General features: G+C 37.8%; 1 protein-coding gene across 1 annotated transcript; it reads right to left on the reverse strand.

The window, feature by feature from the left end:
- Nucleotides 1–10892: 10892 nt before the first annotated feature.
- On the reverse strand, nt 10893–14938 carry uncx (UNC homeobox). Its single transcript, XM_079456262.1, has 3 exons — nt 13978–14938; nt 13235–13410; nt 10893–12220 (listed from the first exon to the last, which is right to left on the reverse strand). The coding sequence occupies exons 1-3, from the start codon at nt 14234–14236 to the stop codon at nt 11219–11221; spliced, it is 1437 nt and encodes a 478-aa protein (XP_079312388.1). The 5' UTR covers nt 14237–14938; the 3' UTR covers nt 10893–11218.
- Between the last annotated feature and the right edge of the window lie 6865 nt (nt 14939–21803).

The following is a 21803-nucleotide window of genomic DNA, read 5'->3' on the forward strand; positions in this document are numbered from 1 at the left end:
TCAGCTTGAAAATATTTCAATTATTGTGTTGATTTTAGTGGATTTGAGAGGCGGTCGGTGAGCGCCTCAGTACATTCAGCCCATGACCTGCAGAGGAAGACATTGATTTAAACAGGTGTCAGAGAGGGAAAGTAGAGGCAATTTAAATGGGAATGGGATGGCAAAGTCATTGAGCACTGTTCGGCGCACGTGTGACATCCGCCTGCTGCTGCCGAATCAATGCAGCTCAACTGAAGGAACAAAATCTCACCTTGAGGAATCATCTGTCTGTCGTGGCCCAGCGGAGCACGAGGATGGAGGTTTCACCAAGCTTCTCCCCGGCCTACCTTAAGCCTGATCGGGGGTTTAAGCGTCACCCGTGGGTCCACAGGTAGCTCTGTGGATTGAACGGCTATGAACCCGGGCGAACGATAAATAATACAAATAAATGGATGCCATTTCACGTAGTTGTCCTTTATGTTGTGCTTGAGCTATGATAAATAAACGGTGCAGCCCGAAATAGTTTAACAACAGCGGCTTTGTTCAGGTCAAAGGTAATGTAGTATCCGCTGCGCGTGGAACTTTATGTTAAAACTCGCATTTATAATTGGAACTGGATTTTGCCGTTGTCTGCATTAGAGGCTTTTCTTTGTTCCGCAAACCATGGGGAAAGAAAGGAGACAACAATCGCTTCATTTAGATAAATGAAAACTGCATAATTCAAAACATGAGAGGCGGCGTTAATGTATAATCGTACTTTTCACACTGTAGAAACCGCATGGTATATTGTAATCTTTTTGCTTAAAAATGTCATTTCTCTTTAAAGGATTCATTAGGACTAAATTTAGCAGTGGCGCTCACCATTATCTTAACCGGTGAAAATATTAACGTTGGCCTATTATTGAATTTGCAGGGTTATATTTAGCATGCAAATTGATTCCTTTCACTTTTCCACAAATACAGATCATTTCAGCACGGCTAATTTTGAGGCGGAGAGAGGAGACGTCACTGTAATTAAAAGAGCAGACATCTCCGTCTACGAGTGTCCCGAACTCAATCTCCCCCAACCCCTCTGTACCAACCCTGTTTTATTTTCCGGGATGATTGTATCATCGTCCCAGGCTTATCTTCTATTACCAGTAATGGTCACTGGTATTTATACCATTATCACGTTGGATTTTACATTTGTATAACTGTAGATTTCAGACATGAATATGACTTATTTCGTTTCTTTCTTTTTTTACCTTTGCTAGTGTGGTTACATCCATGCAGAACATATGATCAACATCTCACTGCACTTTAACCATTACCTGGCTCTTAAATCAGGAAAATGCATTTCTATGGATCAGGCCTAATGGATCTGTCTACACAGCTAGATGAAAATGCCCCAGATATGTTGATGGAAAACAATGTAAATGTGTCTTTTGTATTTGTGATCACACAGACTTAGGATTCCTATAATAATTTGCTGATATCATATGCCCACGGTCAGTCTGTGAGCTGTGGACATGTGTAGGTGTTGTTTTATGTGTAATGAGTTACGAAACACACTTTTCCCAGATGTAATGGATTTGAATATTTTATAAATGCATTTATTAGACCAAATGTAGCATATATTTTTATATTAAGCCATATCATGTATATTGCTGTGTAAAACTATTGCTTTGTTTTTTTCTGGAACAATATTTATTTATATTTATCCCCACATGGAGTTCTTTATATGCAAAGAGACCTCATCTAAATTCTCTAATTTTCACAGACTTTACAGATGATCTCCAGGCATTATGTGTAGTAAACATCCATGCATCAGCTGTCACACCATTTGTGGCACTTGCCATCGGTGGCACAGTTATTTAAAACTTGTGAAAGATATTTGAGATATTTTATCGCCTGTGTTAATATCCTCATTTGAAGCACAAAAAAGCTCCATGGGAGGATTTTTGAATATGAGCCGTGCTAATGCGTGTGATCACACATTAATCGTCTGACAGCATCTCACTCTCCGCAGCCAGTCTATTAGGATTTTACAGAGGTAGGGTCTAAGTGTCAGGTGTCATAATTTAATTGTGTTGTTTTCAATGCCTCTCCTCTCACTTTTGGGACGGGTTTGCGGGCTAATCTATGTAGTGTTCTGTCACTACCCTCTTTGCAGCCTTTCTTTGTTTTAAACTAGGGATGAAAGTAATCCACCTTCTCATTTAAAGGTATAGTGCAAAAACTAAGTTTTGTCATTTGCTCATCCTTCAAATCTGCTTTCTTTCTTCCACAGAACACAAAAGAAGTTGTTTTCAAGAATGTTGTTAAAAGAAATCCGTTGGCCCCCACTTGCATTGGTTTTGTGTCCATAAAATAGAAGTTAATGGGGACCAATGGTTTTTGGTAACTAACATTCTTCAAAATATCTTTTGTGTTTTGCGGGGAAAAAGAAAGTCTTAGAGGTTTAAAATGGTGAGGGTGAGTAAATGATGATATAATTTACATTTTTGGATGATCTATCACTTTAAGTTTAGGATATTGCATTGAATTAAATAGTAATACTGTATTGTATAAAAGTAACCCGTTAGCTCAATGGATTCTCTCGGGACAATAAGTATGTGGCCAGAAAATGCTGTTCAGGGAAACAGGACTTGTGCGTTACGGTCAGATTTATAGCTATTTTTATAGTTTATTCTCATAACAAACAAAGCACTGTGATGTTAGATGAAACTGTGCTGCAATAATTACTCGTTTTGAGCAATGGCTTTTATATTTTGTTATATCTAAGTGAAGATGCTTACACTATTTAAGACAATTCTGTTGTTTTCATCCTTGATCATTGGCAACAGATACTTACACATGCCTTGCACAAGAGCAGCTCCAATTTGGCAAACGCAAGGAATTAGTCTGTTGAATGACAGAATGGGAGAAAAAAATCCTTCCTAATAGCCTAAATATTTGGAAATTCCTTTCCGTGTGTTTAGCCGTGAATACTCCTTATTCGCACATGTACTTTATTCCAAATAAATGGAGCAGGTTTTGATAAGCTACTTTGGAAGGACAATTGTTTGCCAAAGTTAATTACCGAGTCACAGTATCTGCTATGATAGTGCCTTCCCACTATTGTCCAACGTTGCATTTCCATTTCTATATTATCACGCTGAAATTCGGGTTACAGTAATGCTTGCATGTTATCCCGAACAAGAATTAAAATTCCGCCTGACGTTTACTTTACATATATTACGCTTAATTGAAATTTTATTTTTTAGCGAGACTGCTGGAGGGAATCTTGATTTGTTTGCAGAAAATTACCGTACTAGCGCTAGCCCACTTATCCATCTTAGAAGGTGTTGCTGGTGCTTTAATTATTTCCGGCCTACCTTAATCGTTCATTTCGAATGGCTGAGCAGCTTATCAATACCACCAAAATGAGTGTTGTGTTTTAAAACTTCCCTTCCTCGGGTTCTCCCCTGGTCACCAATACAATGTTGGATAAAAGCAATCCACAGCCAACCGGACTCACTGATAGATATGGTCACACTTTAGAGAGGTAACCACTATTGATTCAGCTCCACTATCGTCTCTAATTTTCTTTCAGCCATTGTGCAATACAATCCTTTATAGCTAATCACACTCACTTGTAGGCTTGGAGCACGACGTTTGAGCGCATTTTTCGTGGACTTGTTTTCTTATTGGGTGGGATGATCTCTCAAGACGGACCGCCCGAATTGGAGTGATTCTGCACTGTCACGTCTCCCCACTTCCTTTGCTTTAATGTGATTGATCGGGTCAGGGTCGTGGCGCGCTCTTCTGCGAGACACTTTTGAAGTTGATATTTCAGACCAGTTAGAACCTATTTCCCCTCACTATTGAATACTCTGGGCTTTTTCTGAGCCTGTCCTTGAGCCCTATTGGGATAGTGGATGTCTGTACTACCGGGTTGTCCGAGGATTAAACCTTCAGTAATGCAAACGTTATAGTTAAGTCTGGGTTATTGGCCCTGCTGCGTTTAAAGCATTTGCAATTTTGGTTTAATGGGCTAGCTAGGGTAGTGAACCTTCATGATGGGTTTTGAAGCTTGACAGCACCTGGTCACCATGAGCGTCATTGTATAGGTAATGATTCATTATCTTACTTTCATTCAAAAAAATGAGTGCAAAGGTTTGGTACAACACGAAGCTAAGTGCATAATGACAGAAATCAGGTGAAGTTTCTTTAAGTGCAGTATACTGTATATAGTCGCTGTCCTTCCGAAACTTGGATGTCCAAATTCTCTGTTCAGGAAATTAGCTTTTAGAATTGATTAAATACTGTGTTAGAATTACGCTAAAATACTTCTATTTGTTGGATATTCGCAAAACCCAGTGAAAAACACACTGTCAAACTTTGCTGTAGTTTTGCAGCAGGTTTGCCAGTAACTAACAGCAACACTGCCAAAGATTTCATTTTTACAAGCATTTCTGTCTTGTTTTTTAGTAAAGATATTTAAAAACTTCATGTTTCATGAAAGAAAATATAAGAAATATGTAAGATTATGTTTAAAACTAAATTGTAAAACTACATCAACATTTTACAGTGCATAAAGAGTGACTAAAATAAAGATTTATAGCAAAAATCAAAATCACAGAATGTGGAGATATGAGGTTTCAGAAGCACAGCAGCAATATGCTACTGTAGTCTATATATTATCTACATGACACAAAGTCTTGTTATTAGAAAATTACTGAGAACAAAACTTTAACCTATTTTTACTTTTTGTAAAAAACTTTACAAAAACATTTTATGTAAAAGTTATTTTTTAAGCGCAAATTTACACAAAAAATGTAATCCTATAGATGTTTTTTACAATGTAATAATCATTATGTCCAAACATATACAATTATAATATTAAAGAATTTTGAGGGCTTACTTTTCTATTTGCCGCTGACTTTAGCTCAGAAATGATACACTTCACATTTAATATCATTCAGCAAACCTCACGCAAGCAATTCATACTAATCTGGATGCATGACACTGTGAAATGTTTGATATCTTTTGTTTGCATCATTGAGTAACTGCTGTAAAAGCCTCTCCAGAGGAGTTTGATAATGGATTGAGAAATAGCTTTGACATTATGTCTTTTAAAGTTCACCTGAAAATCATATTTTTTAAGGAGATTCTCTCCCTGTGAGATGACGCCATGTGAACCTGTTTATTGCACGTCGGGTATTTTTTTAATCTGACTACCTGCGTCCCCTGTATGAAATGGTGAAGGTTAATGCAGTTTAAGGTATAAAATAATTACTAATTATCCCAGGGTTAACTACACCCGTTGGCAATTCCGTTCATGTCCCGCAATGCCGGGCTTGACCCAAATCAATGACAAAACTTACCTTAAGAATTCCCTACGAAGTTTGACCTTGCACAGGTGGAGAATTGGGGAAGGGGGTTAAATATGGGGATGGATAACAAACAAAGGTTTATTTTCATTTGAGTGATTTGTAGAGAGAATAACACTGCACAATAATGAAAAACATAGCTAATGTTGAATATAAAAAGCCTCCAGGAGCTTTACTCTGAAATTCAGCACCAGTTGCAGATTTTTACAACAGCCCTTCAAACTGTCACTTCACCGTTATGTGAAGTCGTTTTGATGTTAACAAGTTCTTTACTGAGAACATCAACGCATTTACACCTTCTTCTGAGCTGTGATGGGTTACATTAGCTTCACAAAATCCATTTTTAATCCCGCTCCCCTCACGCTGTATATATTTTTACAAACGGATGGATCAAAGAGCCAGTAGTTTAGTTGGTAAACGGTCATAGGGGAGCTTATTTATCTTTCACATAACTAGAGTTATTTGTGACCCGTAAAGGGCCGACACTTACAAATAGATTTGGACAGTGTTGCCTTAACATCTGGAAACCCTATTTAACTCATCCCATCTCAGGAAGTTTTCACACTTCACGCTTCATTAACCTCTAGGGTCTGGAGTCCCTGGGAAGACAGGGGAGTGAAACGCTTGTTTACACTGCGCTTTCTAAATCACCACCAGAGCTTTAGCTATCACTGTGGCACATCAGCACAGGTGAGGAACATACAGGTGCTGAGCTATGGAGGATCCTTCCCACCCATCTCCATTTTCACTTCTAATTGATAACGAATTAGCTTTCAAGTGAGAATGAACCGCTGGTGTCACTTCACGGTGAAGCACATTTTCCGATTTGATTTGTGTTCCTTTCCACTGCCAGATTCTGCATTTCATTTTCTGATTCATTTTGCTGTGACACCTCAAACTGTGACAATTGTTAACAGCATGTTATGGATTGTGCCTAATTCTGTAGGATGATCACAAGGAAACGATTTTTGCATTAGTCAACCGCATAATGTTTTCTTTCATTGACTAATATACAAAATGCTGCCGTTAGCATTCAAAAAATATCTTGGCTTGTGTATCAGGTGAAATCCAAATTTAGACGTCATCTAGATGCATTTTAAATGTTGGAATTGATTCTAGCAAGCTTTACCCCTCCAGGGTTAAAGAATGTGGGCATAAAGCAGTTAGAATTGGTTGATAAAGGGATAAACCTATTTATTTGAATGGCGTAATGGACCTGCCTTACGTATTTTAATTAATTTTAAAACTACAAATATTTTTGCAGCTGTGCTTTTGCCAAACATTTTTTTATGACAACATTGTCAAACGATACAATATTGCACCATATAATATTGTTCTATATTTCCTTCCATTCCATTTTGTATCAGTTATGTCTTTGCATCACACCTGATTTTGAGAATGTTATACTATTCAACATATTTGTTCAAATACATTTAGTTTGTATAACTTGTTACATTGTACCAGCATTTCGACCCCCACGACACTGGGGACACTGAGATCCAAAAATATATATTCATATTCATGAAACTCTCATTGAGATTATTGTCATGGACCAACAAATTCTCCTTTGGCCAGAATTCAGTAGTTTATCAGATGAAATATAGGTAATGAAACACATTTCACAAGGTGATAATTAGAATTAGAAAAGAAGAGCAAAGCACCAGTCACAGGCTGATAGATTTTTAATAACTACGATGACCAGAGGAGTTCGTGTGAACATTAGGGCCCTGTTTATCATACTGACTTGTAACGGGTAAAAATATGTACAAAAAACATTTCGAATGCTAATATGTGTAATTTATGGTTCTGACAAAGACGTTCATAATTTAGTGGGTTTGTATTCAATAAAAGATCTATACATTGAACTGCAGGTCAATGCTTTGTTGGTTCTCCTCATGGTACACCTCTTGAAGTGAAGTCTTTGTACCGAGGAGCACAAACTTGCAATTTAAAATGCTGTAAAATCATGCAATGGAACGCTGTATTAAAACTTGACTGCATTGATAAAATAATACCGCCCACTTCTAAATCTTTTTTATATATTTTAATAGCCCTCAAAAGGGAATTTAAATTACAGGGATAGTTCACCCAAAATTGAAAATTCTTTCATCACCCTTAGGTTGTTCCAAACCTATATACATTTTGTTGTTCTGCTTAACACAAGGAAAGAAATTTAGAGGAATGTGAACAGATCTCATCCACGGTTTACTGCCATATAGGAAAAAGAAATACTATGGGAGTCAATGGGGACTAGATCTTTTTGGTTACTGAAATTATTTCCCTTTGTGTTTAGCAGAACAAAGAAATGTATACAGTTTTGGAACATTCTGAGGGTTAGGAAATGATAGCAGAATTTTCATTTTTGGGTGAACAATCCCTTTAACTCAATGAAATGTTCCAACCGTAAACTACACAATTGCAATTGTGTTATATTTGCAAGAAAGCTTTTGTAACATCGATAATACATCATATTGTATGGAGAGGTTGAATCACAATTCAATCTTATTTCAAATGAGTGGTGAAGTGAATGCAGGGACACAAGACTCCACCTTATAGCCAAAGAAAAGCAGTGCCACTTAGATCTTTCTCACAATCACTTAAAACGGTACTTGACATTTGGCTCCTATCCTGCAGCTACTCTGCCATGCATTTTAGGATTACTTTACAGCGTATGCCCATTAATTCACCGGCGGACTTCAACGCTCTTATCTCTGCCATGCAAACGCATATTGAGAGAATAACAGACATTGTTTATGCACGATTTCTAAAATTGATTAACCCGAATATTTGACGTGTTAAAGAATTGAATATTTTGTCACTTTTTCTGTATTTCATTAACAAAGTGTTTTTATTCATTTTATTTTACTTATCAGTCTGATGGTTCAGTTTTGCTAGCCTCTTTATAGATTTTGTCTCCTTTTCAATAAAAATGTTAAAATTGTCACAAAGGTTTTGGTCCTCAACAGAGTCTCAAGGCAGCACCTCTAATTTAGGTTTTTGTGCTGTTTTCCCATAAAAACATATTTCAACGACACATTTATTATTAGTAATTATCGTTTAGATCCTTTCGATAATTTACATGTGAACATTGCAATGTTACTGGATTGCAAACAAATGAATTACCTAAAGTCACAAAAGCATTTTTTTATTTATAGCTATTGCTCACCACCGAAGTCTCTTTGCGTCAGATTATGAGAGATTGTTTATGAAAACCATAATTGAAAAGCAAAGGATTGAGGTGGGAATCAAACATTTAATTACCTAAAGATTTATACGGTGAAGGGATTTTTCAAGCCGCACGTTAAATCGGTGTGCTGCGAAATATAATCACTGCTAGGCTGGCCCGTTGGCCTTGCACCTGTCCTCGAGGTATATGGAGTCTATCTCCGAGCTTGGCAAAATATGAAACGACAAAAGAAACTAATCTCCAAAGCACTCAAGGAGGGGTTAAGACTGGGTGTTGCAAATGAGGCTCTTGAAATCACCTTCATAATTAATTGCGCGAATTTGATTCTATTAAATAAAAATAACACGTATTGAGGAACTCAATTAGCATTAATTAAGCTTGATATCCTAATTTGGAAAATGTGTTGAGGAAAACAAGCGTTTTCCGAGTCGTTTTACCCCTGATGTTGTTGAATACCAGCTTTCTGCCTTTGGGCTGCTTTTCTCTCCTTAGAGACTTGAAAATGAGAAATGGAGATGGAATATCAGGAGGTGCTAAATTAGCTGCCTGATCTGCACTTATTGCTGCACACACACCCCCATTACTTTGCTGTTCTCTCTCTCTCTCTCTCTCTCTCTCTCTCTCTCTCTCTTAACATTCCAGGCATGGCGCGGCGTCGAGATAGCAGATTTATCAAATGGGAAAATGAATGCATGATGATCAGTTAAATTGAAAATCAGCGCCTGCATGACAGCCCGACCTGACACCTCCGTAATTAGAAAGAAAAATGATGGCGTCCGATGCATAATAGAGCAAAAACAATTTACACTCTCCCATAATGATCCAGCGTTCAAATTGAAAATTTCTCCGGGTAGAAATTGAATTCATAAAGTATGATTCATGGAGGACACATCTCCTGGAGGCTGCCTGGGCCATATCGATTGATAGTTTGTCTTGAATCATACAGCGTGCTCCTTTCCGGCAAAAGCTTAACTGCTTAAGCAAATCGCTAATTTCACCTTAAGGCCACCAGTGTGCAGCCAGCGATACTCCTATTCAGACTGCAAATGAATTAAACATTAACGTGCCCCACTAAAGGGAAAAACAGCAATAAATTGAAGGACACCTCCAGACAACTAACATTTTACAAACACTTGCTATTTTTCATATCTACACAAAAGGCAATTCATTGACACTGAGAAAGGGAAATTATTACTTTAAAGAATCGAATATTTAGGAATAAATAATTGTTGATGTTATTGTAGCAACGCAATCTTTATTCCACACAAAATATATTATTATTTTTATTGATTGTCTATTTATTTCGTGTAAATCTTTTCTGTTTTCCCCTGTGTTCTTTTATCATGCCCACTTTTTGAGTCTACCCTGAACGCCATATGCTAAATCTTAAGTCTGTCTCTGGTGAAAATTATGTAAATATTATGAAAGAGACTCTGGCTCGGAAATTCATTTGCGCCTGCCTCACTTATTATTTGCAATTTATTTGCAAATCAAGGCCCGATGGAAGTGGGAGGACTAGAGGATCGTAAAAAAAGAAAATAATAAAACAATAAACGCACCTGTAAATCCAAATTAAAAAACTCCGACTGTAATTAATTACTGAGATTTGCCACTTATGTTATTATCACGAAAATGATGATCAGAAGTCTATTATTTTATTGCCTTTTCTTACCCCCCCCCCCCCTTTAGATCTGGTCAACATTGCTAATATTGTCAAGGCGCAGATGTCTGGGAGCCCCCACAGGGTCCCATGGGACCGCCAACCCTATTAGAACAAATGTGTTCTGCTATTGTAAATAGGCACGTTTGCTTCGCCCGTCCTATTACAGCCGACGCATGATCAATAGGCTGATAACACAGGAACATCAATATAAGCGACAGAACAATGAGGGATATCATCGAACATCTATCTTAATATAGCCAGCTACAAGGGCACTGACAAAGTGAAAAGCTCATGAAAATTCCGCCCCACGAATTCCCATCTCCTATCCAATATGCACAAACACACTCCCAGCTGCCGGGGCTATTATTTTCGTATTTCAATTTGACACCCCAGCCTTTCATGCTAATTCTATTATTCTTGGAAGTTTATGTGATTTCATATCACTAGAAATCGGTAATGTATTATAACCCTTTGGGCTAAAATAAACTGAATCCCTGCAGTAGCCACCGGGAAAATAATTACTTTCATATCAAAACTCTGCAGGAGTCGAACGGGTCTTTTCGCCTCCGGCTCGTAACCTCATTTCAGCGTAGCTTATAGATGAATAAATTTGTTAAAGCAATACACAAAATACAACACAGATTTTTAAGAGAAGGAGCTATATACCCATGCACAACATAAGCTATATTTAGGGCCGTGCACGCTTGTACGTTTGTTGTATACAATCGATTTATTTATGAAAAACTTACATATATAAATATCTTAATACTTTTTACAACGTCTGAGGTTTTGTCTTGTCTCTTTTTTACAGTTTGTTATACAGGGAGCTGCTGATGCTATTTGTTCAATAAACATTTTATAGCCCACCACACACATACACAAATTATTCACACAGACATTTCCTCTAATCAGAATATAAATATTTCAATGAAAACGATACGTTTCGATATGTCGACAATTTTTCCTCTTCGGTTAATCTTTGGAGGAGTGTCGTGTCCATATCGACACGCTCCTCGGTTTCTACTATAATTTAATTTATTCCATATCGACATCAACTGAGTCTTTGTCGGTGTCCTTGCTGGTTGTCGCTGATTCTGAATTTTGTGGTGGATAGTCTGGTAACGACTGCTCCTTTTTCTCTGATTGTGGAGATTTTGGCTCGGCGAGGTCTAACTGTATATCTTGTGGGCATCTTTCATTACAGCTGCCCGATGAATGACCATTAATGGTAGTCTGTGGTGGACTGCTCTGTGGTGAACACGTTATGTTGCCCGACTGACTGACCTGGCCTTTGATTGCACGCGCGACGGTGCTGTTTACATTGCTGTTCTCCTTGGTGTCCCTGTGTCCTGGGTTTCCAGCAAAGTTATTATCAGTGGCCGGCCCTTTCTGTCCACTGTCAGCATCAGGGCTTGACGACGTTGTCTTCAAAGCAGTCTGTGGAACAATGAAACCTAGAGGTTGCGTTATAGGGTAAAGTAAAAAATGTCCTTTCCCTATCAAAGGCCGTGGAGTGGGTAGTGGAAAGTCCATGGGCGACTTGCGCCGAGGCCTGGAGTCCGATAGAAGGCTTTCCACGCTAAAGGGACTGGGTTTTTGAAGAGCGGAAGATCTACTACTGGAGCACAAATTTGCCTGCTGACCGCTGTCGGACGAGTCCAGCTCGGATCCACGTGCGTCTTGTTCCGTGTTTCTTTGGTCCTGGTGTTTCTGCGGTGTTTGGTCACAGCTTGGTTGCGTTTGGTTGAAATATATATTTTGCTCGCTGTCCGTTACTTGTGACAAACCACTGTCACTGTCAGATCCTGGGGTGTGAAATAAATCCCCCGAAATGAGTTTATTCTGGGATTTTAAAAGCCGTCTTTCTTGTTTCCTTTTCTTTTTTTCCATCCTCTCCAGTTCTCTGCGTGCAATTTCTTCCGGGTCCATGGGCTCGCCACTGCAGGTCGTCGGATGGGAGTTGTGTGCGGGTCGCCCCGGCCCCTTTTTCGTGTTCTCCTTTTTTCTCCATTTTGCTCTGCGGTTCTGAAACCATACCTAATCATCGAAAACAAAATAAACATTAACTTATCTGGGAAATTAAAGCAATGGCAAATACATCTGCATTAAAAAACAGACAGGCCTATGGCTACTTAAAGGCTTATTTTTTTATTAAAATGTAAACATTATATTTGGGTATGTAGACATATATTAGCAAAAAGAGATGTGCATATTTTTCTGGCCAAAATAATATTAATAAAAAGAATAAGAAATAATAATAATTAAAAAGGTAAATGTGTATGATATATAAGCCTACTTCTACATAATGTTGTTTGTCCTACAAACATTTCAGTTTAAACAATTTAAAAAGAATGTTGAAATTAAAATGCATCATCAGCTGTTTTAAAAATGGCCGTTTTAAAATTAAAGCAATTTTTTGACGCTTTTTTCATTTTAGCCAAGCAGTTTGGATTTGTAGGCCAAACGTTTGACACTCAAATTACAGTCCACAATAAGAAATGACGACTGACAAAGAAGAAATACTGCATATTAGAAAAGGACCCAATTTTATAGGAGCTCATATATTTGTAAATTGTTATTAATTTTTAATATTTAATATCTAAGGAAAGTGCATCCTTTCCCCCACAATCTAACAAACGACTATGGTTGTAAAATTTAATAATAATAAAAAAATAAGAATATATATATATAGAAATATATTTTAGGGAATCTATTTTTTATTATTTTATTGTTTTTACAATGCTATGTGGGGCCTACTGCAAAGAATATACAATATTTAAATACAGAAGATAAACTTCAAAAAGCCGATGTCGTGTGATATATCACACTTATTCATATACAAATTAAAATATAGGCTTAATCATTTTTTAACCTTAATATTACATTGTATACAGAAACATTAGCAAAATTAGCATTCCATGTTATTTGAACAAACAAAAATTACAAGCAGAAAAACTTAAACTAAACTATTTACATAAAACCATAGCGTTTAGTCAGCAGATTTATTTTGATCCATTGAACGATTAACGTCACATCACAACATGAATTTACCTGCACTCTTGATTCTATCAAATCCAATCTCAGAGCAAGTGCTTCCCTCATGAACACATCTGGATAGTGACTTTCGTTAAAAGCCTTCTCTAATTCTTCCAGCTGCCAGCCTGTGAAATTGGTACGAGTTCGTCTTCTTTTACAACCCGGACTATCCTTCTCTGGATCCCCCGAATCTATATGAAAAACAATAAATTAGAATCCCGTACAACTTGCTCGGTTGTGACCACCGTAACAGTGTGCCCATTGATTTTCTTCATGATGTTTATTTTTCTGCAACTAGTATACTATTATCATATAGCTACTACTATAATACTATACAATATACTATGTTATATATATATATATATATATATATATATGTGTGTGTGTGTGTGAGAGAGAGAGAGAGAGAGAGAGAGAGAGACAGGGCAAAGATAAAAGCATTTTTTCTTTTGTGAAGTCTTGTAATAAATATCATGAACAGAAAGATAAAGACAGTCACTCACATGTATACTTTTATTTTAAACATATGGAAATCGTGAGCTGTGTTAGCCTCTATAACATTCCAAATCCGTCTGCTTTTCTCAAGTAGTAAACGTCACAAACACACGAGAGAAACGCTTCTTTTGTTTTGCCAGGCTAAAACGCGTTCTCGATAGCTTCACGGGAAAACTCTTCTTTGTCAACAACAAGACAAAAACATGCTCCCTCGCGTCAGTTAAAAGCCCGTTTAAGCAAGTGTTCGCGGTCCGTTTGCTTACCTGTCAGTTTGTACTGTTGGTTATCTCCATTCATGCCGCAGCCAGCCGACAAGAGGGGGTTCGAGTTAACCACAGACGCTGTGCACGAGCCGTTAAGTAATCCGTCTATCGAGAAAGGAACCGCGGCCGCAGATTGAAGTTGATGACCGGCTAATTCGTACACATGATGGTGGCTGAGATGGTACGGAAAGCTCACCATCCCACCGAGGGAGCCTCCGAACTGGGCATGAGGTGGATCCAGTATCCTGCTGTCCATCATCTCCCAGGCAAAAGGAAACGACGTCTGGTGGTCGGTGATGTGAATTTAAAAAACATGCAGCGCGAGCGAGCAGCGAGGAGGGGACATGATGTGGGGAGCAGGACGAGCTGTTCTTTATCAACACGAAGCTTCCAATAATTAGCTTAGGCTCTGGGAATTTGAGACCAATGAGAAGCGTTAATCGGCGCTGACGTCAGAGACGTGGACCGAAAGCGCTTTCCATATCGATTGCTAATTAAACCTGACATCCACCTCAATAAACAATATCAGAGCTGTCACAACAAGACAGGAGGGCTTTGATAAGAACTACATCACGACTACACAGGGGGCCTTAGAGGGAGAGCGATCAGATTTGATACCCAGTTAAACGCTAAATAGACACTGAAATCTCACCTCGGACCGCAGCCACACGCGGCGGCGGATTCATCACCGTTTGAGACAATGTCCCTCTATTCAAATCCAATCCAATCTTTTTTCCAAGCACAAACAAACAAGAACCCACAAAAGAAACGGGGGAAAACAAACACACATCAATACACCGGCGAGCTGAAATGTTGCCATGTGAGCAGGTAGGATAAATTGACCGACCCCGAGCTTATTTGTTTAGGAGGTGATGCTTAGACTACCTGTCACAAGTCAACCTGGAGATATTCGTTAAACGAAGCTGTCACGTGCGATTCAAATCTACAACCAGTTAAGACCAAGCTTAGAAAAAACTGTAATGGTCTTAACTCATCTGATTCTGCTCGAGGAATAAATTAACTTTTAATTACACGAATGGCTAATTAGAAGGCACACGACATTTAACAGAAAATGGGATATATTTCCCCAGCCATGGCACTCTGGTGTAATTAATGTCATTTAAGGAACTTATGTCTAAATTGCATACAGTTTAGCTATTTGTGGTTTCTGTATATCATGCTTTAAGATGCTTTTAGCTCAGTTTTTAAGTAAGCCCTTGAGTATTAATTAATATTTAATGCAATACATCTATGGGCAACAAGACGTGTTAACAGGTTATTTATTAATAGTCGTCAAGAAATGGAAAAGAACAGTGGAAAATAATCAAGTAAAATGATAAATAATATTGTTTATTATCGTTTAACATTTTAATGACATCTGCACTGTATCATCACTCACTGTGTATATTTGCAGCGATTGCCCTTTTATCACAGTTTACATGATATATAACTTCAATTATTTGTCATTCATTCTTTATCTTACATTAGACCAAAAGCAGAATATATATTCGCTTTCGCACGTGGTGTTAGGCAAGTGAACTGTGTTTGTGAACACTGAATGTAATCAATGCCATCCCCCTGTCTCCACGGAGAATTAATTCGACTTGATTTGGCCAATGTCTGGAGTTGTCATAATGTTAATCTGAGCTGAAATTTCGTTCCCCACTCACTCCCTGACCCTTGGCACCCGGATTGGCGTGTTGTAATAACCCGAATCTTTCAACAGAGGCCCCGATAATTGTTACCTTATTAGCATGCAAATTGTTTAATTAATATTATTATGAGGAAGTATATAATCCGTTCGTCTCTTGACCTCGAGCCCAAATAGCACCCTTCTGCATGTTTAAATTTTAATGAACCCTTTTGTAAGTGTCTCGCGATATAGCCTTTTATCCGTCCGTTTGACAAAAACTGCTTTTAGAAGTTTGATGAATCTTTGAATGTTATTTTCTTTGTGTCTCGAACTCACTTTATCATACTGTACACAAGTATGAATAATTCGGTTTATCCAGATCCCCCTTTTGAACATCAACATTCTATAATTGCAGCTTTGACAGTTCAGGGCGCGGTTCCGTCCTGGTGCGATCTTAGCTCAATGAAAAGCAGCCCTTGACACGCTTTCCCGGGAGACATTGCATTTAAATCCGTTTTTCTACAACCAAGTGACATTGTCAGATCCAAGCTTTAATTAACCCGATAATAAGACGAACAAGACTTGCTTTCAGGGCCGTTGTTTGGCTGCCATTGATTTGGATTGTGATTTTTATTCACAATCTAAGCACTACGTTACTAAATAATTGCTTGGACTGTCAATAGATTAATGTTATAATATTGCACTCCTGTAAGATGACTGGACATTGAACGGTTCGCTTCGTTGAACACGATCAATAAATTGCATTTATGTGTCTTAGTGTTGTTTATTTATTTTTTACGAAAAAAAATGTATGCGTTACAAAAAAGTATTTTTGCTGTGAAATACACGGGCCTACAAAATAGACATTTTACAGTTCACAAGCACGCTTCGTTGGCTTTACAAAGTCCACAACTTTATTAGATCAACTCCCAAGGGAAAAGCACAGTCAGACTGGACCCCATCCACAAAACCAACACGCATACACACACATGCACCAGTATCCCGCATGCATGGTGCTCCACACTGTGATCTTCTCCGATTATAAATCCCAACCTATGATGCGATATAATTGTCAGGTGAAATGTCAGTTACAGTACGTTCTCAAAGAGGATCTAGAGTATCGGAGTGTACCTGTGCAGAACCCACCCAAAGCTACTCCTCAAACCATGCCTCTGGCTGAAAATGAGCATGTGCAATCAAGTAGACGTCACTGACCCCATTAACAGCAGGTGTTCGGATGTAACGCCTAACCAAACAAACTAATCAAAGCGCCTCTCCGACAGCGATGGCCGCATCACTAACATTACATAAAATCAAATTCATTTTTAATTAGGCTAGCAAATTAATACGCAACAGCTGAGGAGTTTAATTACTCGATTAACTTCACGCGCGTTAATTTTTAACTATCTAAATTAAGTTGCACATTATTCGATTTGATGATAATTATAGAATTAAATCTAAATTAATTGTTGTGAATGATTTGATACGACGAGATGCAACTCCAATTAAACGCAGAGACGTGGCGTTACTGTTTTAAACCCAATCCTTTGATTCGATTTGAGCAGGCACGAAACGCTGCTTCCAAATTTTCTCTGATCCTGACAATTTCCCCCTCTTCTTAATCCCTACAATTAAAAGTTTCCTCCATCTAATTATCTGTAATTGTGCTGCTGTCAAAGTAGAATGGAGAAGTGAAAGCGATTGATTTGGACTTTTAATTCACTTCATTTCTGATAGAAGGGAAAGTAATTCCCTTCAAATTACCTCATTCAATCCTGACACCCTAATACCCTTCAGAATCTTTTTACTCACCGCATTTCTATATTAAAGGGGAATCTGAAATGAGTGCGGCCTCCTAATAATAATAACCAAACTTCCATTAGAATAATAATTTCATTTCAATTAAAACTGACTTATCACCTTTGCTAAAACGTGCTTAATATGCCGAAAATTATCAATGCTTGAAGGAGCCCAAACTGGGGAGTCTAATTGTAATCAGCAAATCAGAGGTGCTTGTCGCTCCCGTGCCATCTCAGCGAGGCAGTTCGGAAATAGAACTAATTTACTCAACTCCCCCGGGAAATCCGCTCAACAGATTAACATTTTCAAAATATAGTAATGATATAATTTGAGAAATGGTGACGCCAATTTGTGAGAAGCCTTTGTGCAGAATCATTTGCATTTTTTCACCGCCTGCATTTGTCCCGTTAATTACAGCTCCACAGATGAAGGGTGTGCAGTTTGACTCGCTGCTTATTATTCAACTTCAATCTAGTCATAGAACACACAACGGGGAAAGAAAATAACCAAATCTTCCTGTCTGCTAACCCGCTGAAGTGTCTCAGATCTTAGGGAATGCAAAGAAACAACTCTCCCTTATAGAAGAACCAAAAGTGGCAAAGTACGAGTTATCATTACCCCAAAAAAAGCGTTGAAATGGGATGTCACGTGAATATTTCCCCCAAATGGGAGGAGGATGTGGTGGTTGTCATAAACTTGGCCACACCATCCTGCCTGACTGGATCTCTTGTATACTTAACAAGAAACCCACCATCGTGATGTCATCGCGATGTAGTCCACCTACAAGCAGCGTGCATGGGCCAGAAATGGTTAAACGTTTCTTTTGTTAAGATTTGGCTGTCCGTTAATCTCCTGCCAGGTCGGTGGCTCACGTTGTAGGGATCTGAGACAGGGAGAGCGTTAACTATTATCCGCAGCCTGGCCATCTGCTGCTGTAGAAAATTCAAAGCCCAGGAGATCTGCATATATCCACATCGTAAACGAGGAAAGATGTTTTAATTAAGAGAAATCAGGTTAACTTAGCGCTAATTAACAAGCTATCTTCTTAATGAATTGTGTGTGCTGCTCTCTTTCCATGAAGCGAATAGGACATATTTCATTTCCAAAAACCAGTCCCCACTGCACCATCCATGCAAGTTGCATTATGCTCGCCCGCTATTAGGCCTTCTAAATTGTAAAATCCTAAATTAATCAAAGTCAGTGACTCGTTTATACCTCTTTGCAAATGCACAGTAGTCACTTTTAAGCATCCGCTGACGAGCTAATTGATAAAAGCTTTATTGCTCATTAATGAGGTTGTCTTTTTAATTACGACTCTAAAAGCCCGTTTATTCTGAACTTGAATACAGGAGCGCCATCACGCGGTCGGCTGTTTCCAATTTAGCAAAGGCCTATTACTTTGTTTAACCCTCGCGTACGAGCTAAACATCATTTTTCATTCAGGCTATTAGCATCCTAAATGGCCCTGACTTTGCGTTTCCTCTTAACCCCTATCCATCTGTTCACTTCTTTTCTTCTCTTTTTTTCGAGTATTTTGGTTCATTGTCTTTGACACGTTTATTGACGCCTCTTTTAAATTCACCCTCCCTTCAACTCTGGCCCCGAGCCGCCTCCTCTTCTGGTGCATTAACTCGTTGAAGAAATCTGCTTAAACAAAAGACTGAAAGGACATCGACGCGCGTTAACAAGTCGTGCTGTCACCTTGCTCCAAGCAGGTGACTCGGAACATGCGTAAATAGTGACCGCATTAACGTAATTTTATTTGCATAATCGTTTAAAAGAATTGCATTGCTGAAATAAACTCATTTAAATTGAAACTTTATTTTGATTATCCCTTTTACATAAACTGCAAAACAGGCCTCGAATACAGTGTCGTTTAAATGTAGGCGACAAACCTTATCCTGTTTTGAAATTCTCGATATAAACAAGCGCTGTCCAATCACAAAAGCCTAACAAGCCTTCAGATGCAGTGGTTATTACGCGCAATTATCATTCACACAGCCTATCAAAATTCAATCATGCATAAAGGGATTATTAACTAAGAATAATACTATCTCATAATAGAAAATATACGTCGGATTGCTTCCCTTCAATTTGTCGTGGCAGTAATTACTATCCAATTTAGAGGGACTGCCTAAATTATATTTCTGGATGCGCTCAACTGAACGTAAGGACAAAACAAAGAATAGCGTATTTGTTTTGAGAAGGACTCAAGGAGCTGGGCACCCTTGGGCCACTGAATGTACTTCAGAGTAAACAGACATAAGAAAAGTACGTTTGTAAGTTTAATCATGTATAAAAACACTTTTTTATGTTACACAGTGGTAAAACAAAGCTGAATTTATTTGTATTTAAACAATCTCATTAAGATCTTAATGCTGTGCGCATAATATCCATAAAGACTGTTAAATATCTGCAGTCGACTGCTCTCAAGCACTCAACATAGAATATTTTTATGTAAAAGAGAATTTTGGCGACATGTCCCACTGGAGCATTTATAATCTCAAAGCTCAGTGGTGAGTGGTGATCTTAGAAAAGTGCGGTCACATTTCAACAGGAAACCCCCGCAGTTTAGAAAGTGTGAATGTGCGTATGAAGCGCGCTGTGTCAAACGCACCCATAAAAAGTGAAAGGCTTTGCGAGCACTGGACACCTGGGAAATTTGTGACACCGCTAAACAAAAGCACTTACGACATTATTTGACAGTCATGTGTCAAAGCGCAGACAAACAGAGGGTGACCCAGAGAGACATTTTGGCTGAGATCCATGACACATTTTTGTAAGCATAAACGTTTGCTCCTGCAAAGAAGGGATAATACGCGGATATGAAATTATTACAATCATTTTACCATTCGAGCAGATAGAGTTTGGGCAATGTAAAGGAATCCCGATGATGAAGCAGGTGTTCTGTGAGAGGTGCCATCTGGCAGCAAAATTAGCAGCTTATGAGCCAGGTGCTCTTGTACCGGGAAAGAATGTGAGATGAGCTGAGATGTGATCTTTTACACGAGCCTCCAGGAGCATGACTGTGCACTGTTGCATAATAAGAGGCGACGATTGAGTGGTCTTTGTTTTGAATTATTTATGTGTTCCTGTGTTTATGGGCGTTGTATAAACCTGCTGCAAATATTGGAATTTCAGGTCTTTAAATTGGATCATTGCTTGAGCGATCAATACACTAATTAACATGTTAGAAGTTATTAAGGATTTCAAAATACACGAGGTTTCACAGGCTGAACATGTGCTGTTTATTTTCTTGCCTGAATTATTATTTTTGTTTCAGTTTATGTAACAGTGTAAGACTATACAACTGCCACACAAACACATTTTGACATACAATTCTAATACATTCTACTTCAAAATTGCTAAATGAATAAAGCTATAACTTTAATAAATGAAAACAGCTAAAAAAATACTGACCTTACTTGAATTTTCTCTAATACTGCTGAAAGTTCAATCCAGTTTACTAGATCAGTCAAATTATTTGAATTGATGCTCTTCTGTTTATAAATTGTGCTAAACTTAAACCGATATTTTACTGATTTTATTTCTTATTATGCGTTTTATTCTTAACTAGGTAATTATATATGTTGATAAATTAAATACCAACATCATCAAATAAAGAGAATATAAAGACATCTGAGCATGAACGGTAAGCAAACTCCGTCTCCATAATATCATCCCTAGATTTTTGTTGCACGTTTTTTCTTTAAATCAATATTGATATTTTGAATTACGTACATGATGTAATATAGGCTGCTAAATTTTTAAGACCAAAACTCTACAAAAATGCTTGGCCAGCTAAAAAACAGTGCCACCACGTGGTCGACATAGGAACGTCATGTTCAAACTATCTTGACCCAAACTTTAAGATATTTGTCAAATTCCTGGATGTAACATCGGCTGGACAGATTTATAGACAGAACGTATAGTTAAACACAAAGTCATCGTAAAGTCTTCTCTCTATAAAATAAATATAAAATATAAAAACACACCCTGTTGTGCATATGATGACACGTAATCATGGAACTAATTTCCAGCACCGTCATTGTGACTTGCACACAATGCTGCACTGACAATTCCAGCACTGACAATTTATATATTTATATACATTAGTTTTTTTCTAGATAAAACAGTGTATGAATTTGAAATTAAGTTAAATTAATATTATAATAACAATTTCAACAACAAGTGTAAAAAATGTAAGTAGCTTTCCTCGTGAACTTTTCATGTAATATATTTGTATATGTAATATGTTATTATATTATATACAAATAATACGAATAATAGCCTAATAATAATAACGATAATAATAATAATACAAAATATAGACCACAATGAATGTATGTCCTTATTCCCACAACAAATCTATTTGATGTCAAAATATCAGTTT

The sequence above is a fragment of the Barbatula barbatula genome (genome assembly GCF_947034865.1).
Source record: "Barbatula barbatula genome assembly, chromosome: 5".
In the NCBI taxonomy this organism is placed as follows: Eukaryota; Metazoa; Chordata; class Actinopteri; order Cypriniformes; family Nemacheilidae; genus Barbatula; species Barbatula barbatula.